The sequence below is a fragment of the Lichenostomus cassidix genome, chromosome 5, assembly GCF_008360975.1.
Source record: "Lichenostomus cassidix isolate B80296 chromosome 5, HeHo_3.0, whole genome shotgun sequence".
Taxonomy (NCBI): Eukaryota; Metazoa; Chordata; class Aves; order Passeriformes; family Meliphagidae; genus Lichenostomus; species Lichenostomus cassidix.
This window is the reverse complement of record NC_139486.1, coordinates 5,685,308-5,691,307: the sequence shown is the minus strand read 5'-3', so window position 1 is coordinate 5,691,307 and position 6,000 is coordinate 5,685,308. Positions and strand designations below refer to the sequence as shown.

General features: G+C 49.0%; 1 protein-coding gene across 1 annotated transcript in view; it reads right to left on the bottom strand.

Moving 5' to 3' along the window:
• Positions 1 to 1,461: 1,461 nt before the first annotated feature.
• PRKCH (protein kinase C eta) overlaps positions 1,462 to 6,000 on the bottom strand; it is a 111,387-nt gene continuing 106,848 nt past the window's right edge. The window contains exons 13-14 of the mRNA XM_085061120.1: positions 3,872 to 4,015; positions 1,462 to 2,466 (exon numbers count right to left, since the gene is read on the bottom strand). Of these exons, the coding sequence (XP_084917246.1) occupies positions 2,320 to 2,466; positions 3,872 to 4,015 (291 nt within the window). The 3' untranslated portion in view covers positions 1,462 to 2,319. The remainder of the gene's footprint in view (positions 2,467 to 3,871; positions 4,016 to 6,000) is intronic.

The following is a 6,000-nucleotide window of genomic DNA, read 5'->3' as shown; positions in this document are numbered from 1 at the left end:
AAACCCTGGGATGATCCCACTGTGCTGGTAAAAAATGGTGTATCACTTACTGCTCTCCAGCCCTGACCTCCAGGGAGAAAAGGAGAGGTTGCTCACAATCCTTGACAGTGGGGGAGTCAAAAAGCTGCCAACACAAAATTCACAGTTTTGGGGTTCCCACTCTTGGTGGCCAACTTAGCTGCACTTCCCCCTTGCCAAGAGACCACTGCTGCAGTTGTAATGCCAGGAAACCAAGTGGGAAGTTGAGTGAGGAACTGCCTTGGGTCATGTCTGCAGCAGACAGGTGAACACCACCCATCATTCATGTGGTGTCAACAAGATGCCATATGAAATGCATCCATCCCTGCCCTGTTTCTTCCTGTGTGAGAAAGCAACTCAAGCCAGCCTGCACGACTGTTTCTTGGATCATTTTTCTGGAAATCTGCTCTTTTTCTCCCACTTATACAACACAACCTGTCTTTCTGCCTCTCTTGCCCCACTTTGGAGGAGCTGGGTATCTACAGACCAGCAAAAGATGGACTGCAGCGTGGCCAGAAGGTGCCCATGGGAGGGAAGGGAGAGCAGAGGATTAAGCTGTGCTTAGGTGGAAGAGGAGACACAGGAAAGAAAGAGAACTGCTGGAATACACAAACACACAAAGACAAGGAGACTCCAAGGGTAACTGAGCCTCTGCCCCACCTGTCAGACAGTTCAGCCATGCTTTAGAGGTAGAAGTGACTCAGCCAAATAGAAAGGACAGGAGTGGGAAGGATTAATTCTTGCATGTAGATCTCAGCTTTGATTTTGTATTTCTAACTTGGTCCCAGGGCAGGTGAGCATGCCCAGAGCAGGGGGTCTGTGCTGTGATGGGGTTGTGCCTGTGCAATTTCAATGCCAAAGGCTCCTGCTCTCCTTCACCACCTCCACAGCTGCAGTGGGGCAAGGGCTGTGCAGAACTGTCCCTCTCTGCTGCACCTCACCCTTCTCTCAAGCTAAAACATGTGAGGAGCCCTATACAAACATCTTCAGTTTTGCAAGAGGATAGAAATCCTGTTCTTTCTCCAGCAATTCATATCTGCCCAAGGAAGAGGCCATAAACCTGTCATACAGCTTCAAGCCCAGCAAGGAGTGCAAAGGTGTGCCAAGGAGCTACAGAAAAATCATCCAACTTCTAGGAGAGCAGGGAAAGCACAGAACTGTCTCCCAGAGCATCTGGTTTCCAAAATCTGCACTGAAAATTCATCTCAGTCTGCCTGCAGCGGAGGCTTGAGGATGCAACTGATAAGAAGTGCCCTGTGAGTAATGAGCCCTTAAATCCAAACCAAACCAAGTCACTCTGTATCTTAGATAATGTTTATCACTCTCATGGGAGAAAAGTTGTCCTTTTGTGTTACCTGTTGGTTGACAACTCTGCTTTCAAGCAGCTTGCCAGCTCTGTGGCTCGCATCGCAATAATGCTACAAATAATTTAAGTGCTACCACTTTGGATCAAAATTTTAATGAGGCACTAAACCCACAAAAGGGGCTCTGTATAACATAATTAAATAGAATGGGCCTAAATAAACAGTACAACAAGCTACATTATAGTTGAAAACAGCTGGGAGGCAAAGAAAGGAGCATTGAAGATGCATGATGTAAAAAGGCATTTCACAGAATGCAAACACTAAAACTTTTCAATGCACACAAACAGTAAAACACTACGAGCGCATGACTTCCCTTTGATTTGGAAGAATCTGTGTGGGGCACAGGGCATTTGTTTTTTTTTCCTTCTGCTAGTCAGCACAATGAAATATTTCACATGGGAACTCAAACAGGGTCAAAGAGCCATTTGTGCTTCAGAAAGAAATAAATACTGCAGGAAACAGGTAAAGTCAGTAGGAGCATCTGGTTCAGTCAGGCCATGGGATGCTGGATCACATCTCCAAAATGCTGGACAGTGCTGGGACTCCTCAAAAGAGTCTTGCAAACAATCAGCAATGTAACAAGTCTGTTTGGCTCAGGGCTGCAAGACACTTGTTTCATGCTCATGTCGACTCCTCGAATCCACTGCAAGTGGTGACATTCAGGCTGAGCCAAGCAGCTCAGCGTTCAATGCTCTGTCTGCATCAGCTATTTACAATATCATGTTTGTTCCACCCCTGTCAATATTTGATCCAAGAGCTGCAGAAGTCCTACAAACACAGGAAGGTTTCAATTTCACATTAAGGTAACATTGACAGTGGTGCTGCTGTATCGTTCAAGTCAGTGCACTGTTACTCCTTGAGAATGAAATTACTGGTAAACTTGGTTTTCATTTAATTTCCTCCCAGTCCTCTCAGCAACCTTTCTCCAGAGCCATAGCTATTGCTGCAGTTCTGGGCTGGTGAATGAAAAGTTTCTAAATTCATCTTGGTTTATCATTGGAAGGATCCCTTCTTCAATGGGAGTCAGGATGGGCTCCTCTTTTATAAAATCTGGATCAAAGTTGCTCACATCATCTTTGGATTTCTGTCAAACGGAAAAGACAAAGGAAAGACATGTCAAAAGTATGTATCATCAGCTTGATCCTTGCTCTGCATCTGAGTGCATTGAGCCAACACTTCCATCATCCAGGCTGAGCTGACTGAGAGCTTTTTCTGGGGCTGGATTGGAAGCAGCTGCCCCCACAGAGCCTCTTACAGAGCAAAGCCTTTTCCAGGCTCTGCAGGTTTCTGACAGGGAACCTCCTTTCAGATTTAACTGACAGCACCTCTGGGGGGCTTCTCTGGCCAGACAGGGCAGGGCAGGGCACATAAATCAGTCCCTCCCCTCAAGTGGCAGCACAGACCCTGTGCAGTTATCAGCTGTGCTCCCAACTGGCTGACTCCACACAGTCCCTCCTTATCTGCAGAGGGTTTTGGGGAGGGGGTGGAGGACACTCCTCCTTGTACCAGCCATTAAACTCACACAATAATGAATTACTGGGCTGTGGGAAGACAAATGGCTGGCCTCCAGGTGCTGGATTCCTTGCTGTGTGCCACAGAGTGGGGCTGTTCAGAATGCACACACACAAACTGGATTTGTTGCACATTTTCATGAGGCGTGTGTTTTTCCTGCACCCAGGGCTAGATGTTTTATTGACACTGAAGTCAATAAAATTTATTGACATTGAAGTCTAACATTCCCAGATCCTACCAGCTCGTGTGAGAATGAGCAGGCTCCCTTGGCTTTTGAGTCAGGCTAAGGGACAACTCAGGATTCTGCTTTTGAGCTGTCACACCTTCCCCAAGCACCTGGTCCTGCACCCAGTGTTCAGGGAGCAGGGCTGGGTGGACCATTGTCCCTGAGAGCTTACACAGTGACCACAGCATGAGACAAGCCACTCCAGGCAATTATTTCGAAGACAAGGAAGCCACAGAGACAACTTTGGAAAGGCTGTCCATGGGGAGCCTACTCTCACAGAGCACCCTTAGGGCTGTGGGCAGCACTGGGGACAGGGGCAGCATGGCATCCTCTGCAGCCTCTGTGCCACTGGAAGCACTCACTGACAGTGGCCTGAGCAGGGAGCACTGTGCTGGGTGCTGAACAGACACAGAGAGACAAGGGAGAGACAGCCCTGCTGGGAAGGGGTAGGTGGGCTGAGCAGGATGAGGATTACTTACCCTGTTTTATCTTTGGGGCAGGGCAAAGGGTAATGGGGGTTCTTTAACCTGCTGTTTGCTTTTACAAATCTGCACCTTTTCACCGAGCTGCCTTTGAAAACCCAGCATGGAAGGGATCAGAGGTGGCTAACCAAGTGACCAACCAGCAGCCATGCCAGGGCCAGAACACTCCCTTCCCCTCTTTCCTGTCTCACGGGAATAAATCTGCTGATAGAGCCAAAAAGAGGCAAACCCCCCCCCCCCAGGGATCCCCTTCCCTCCTCCCCACGTACAATCCTGGGCCGGAAGGGGGGCTCCATCTGCCGCTGGTTCAGCAGCTCCCAGTCCAGCTCTTTGAAGTAGGGGTGCCGCAGGATCGCGCTCTCGCCGCCCAGCCCGGCGCTGCCCAGCCGCATCGTGGGGTTCTTTGTCATGAACTGCAAAACAGAAAGGGCTGTTTGTTCCCTCCCATCCGGCACGGCCACGGGAGAGGGACCCATTAGCAGGCACACAAAAGCTTGTCCTCAGCTTTCCTGTTGAACCCAGTTGCTCGCCAGACTTCTCAAGTTCCGCGTAATGGAACCGCGTGCAAGGAACTTGACTCACTCCCCAGAGGAAGAAGTCAGGGTGTATTGCTCCCTGGTCCTTTTGCTTTTGGTGAAATCCTTGATTACCACAGTAAGAAAAGAAAGTTGAATTGCATCATTTGCAGCATTACAAACATTGCCCAGTGGGTTTGGTCGTTATTTGTTTCTGTATTAATTACTCAGGACTATGAGCCTGCTCTCAAATGCCACTGAGCAGCCAGCCAGGCTTTGGCCTGGAGTCAGTCCTGAGCTGTGCCTTTTTCCTAAACCTCACCCTGCTGAAGCACTGCCAGATGCCTACGCTTTCCTTCCTGTCATCTCTGGAGACAGAAGAAAACGGGCAAGCTGCTGGCTTTTGGAGCACCCCGACCCTGAGCTGATGGGAGCAGATAGGTGACTGTCTCCTCTCTCGCTGCAGAAACGCCAATTAAAGATTTCATTTTGCAGCACTTTTATTCTGCTGCCAGCGAAAGGAAATCTCAAACCTCAGCCAAAGTGGCCTGACTTGCCAGGGAGCAATGAGGAAAGCCATAGATCACACAGATGGTGTGAGAGGGCCTGGTGGGTGCCCTTTAGGTCCTGATGGAAATGATGAAGTGCGAGTGCTGTGGATATTCTTAAAGGGGAGGAGGAGAATCCTTTCCCCAGGAAGGAAAAGAGCTGCTTGGCTTGTTTTAATTTAGGATCACAGGTCTTGAAAATTCAGTAATAAACAATCTTTCCCCTCCCCTCGAGTATTTCCAATCCACTGGAGGAATCAGGTTATGTTTAAACTGGGAAAATAGCTGCTTTTATTTGCCTATTGAAACAGCAGCATAAAGCAAGCTGCACTCTGGTGGAGGTGTCCAGACGATTTCCTGGAAGATGAAAGAGCATTATGTTTAGCAAACAGCTGAACCAGCCAAACCAGACAATCGGTCACTGTTTCAGGAATGGCCAAGTCTGCTGCATCTCAGCAATGGGGAAATGAAAAGAAGGGGAGGTGCAGCAAGAGAGCAACTTCATTCTGACTGCAGGAGCCTTTCACAAGGTACAAATTCTCCTAGGACGAGTGGATAAAAGGTCTAGTCATTCCCCACCTAGAGAGAAAGTGGGGAGGAGAAAAATGACTGCCTGGTTCAGAGAATTCTCCCCAACACCCATTCTGAGGGGGCTTCAGGGACAAAGCAAATGGGGCATCTGCAGCTGAGACCCTGCAGGACCCCAGACTCTGCTGGCATCAGCACAAACCCCCCAGCTCCACCCTAACCCCCTGAGCCCTTCGAGGACATGTGCTGCTACAGGATTCCCTACAGCAGAACCATTTTCCAGCATTCCACCCAAAATATCAGCAGGAAGAGCTGCAGAGTGCACCCAGATGTGTAAGAGCAGTCACCAGGACAGAAGCAAAGCCAGCATGGCTGTCTCAGCTGGGCTCTTCCATGCTCCCTTGGCTCAGCCCCTGGCAGTGCAGCTTTCCAGGGTCAGGCCAAGGATAAACAGAACTTCTGCATCCCTCCAACCCTTCAAGCTTGTTCTCCCTTTCTACCAGCAGAACTTCAACACGATTTGTTTCCCAAGAGAATGCCCCAACATTTCTGTGGGATACTAATCCCCAGACACAGCTTGGTTTCCAAACAAGAAATGGGTCAAGCCAAAATCTCTGAGAGACCTGGTTCAGACAAGCCTTTGCAAGTGTTGAACTAGGCTTCTTTGTTTTGCAAAACAGGCCAGAAACCTCCTGGCAGCCTTGTCTTTTTCTAGAAATTCATTCTTTGTCCCCACAGATGGATATCTGCACCTCACTAGCTCTTATTTGCATTGCTGGAACACCTAGAAAGCTCAAACAAGACCAG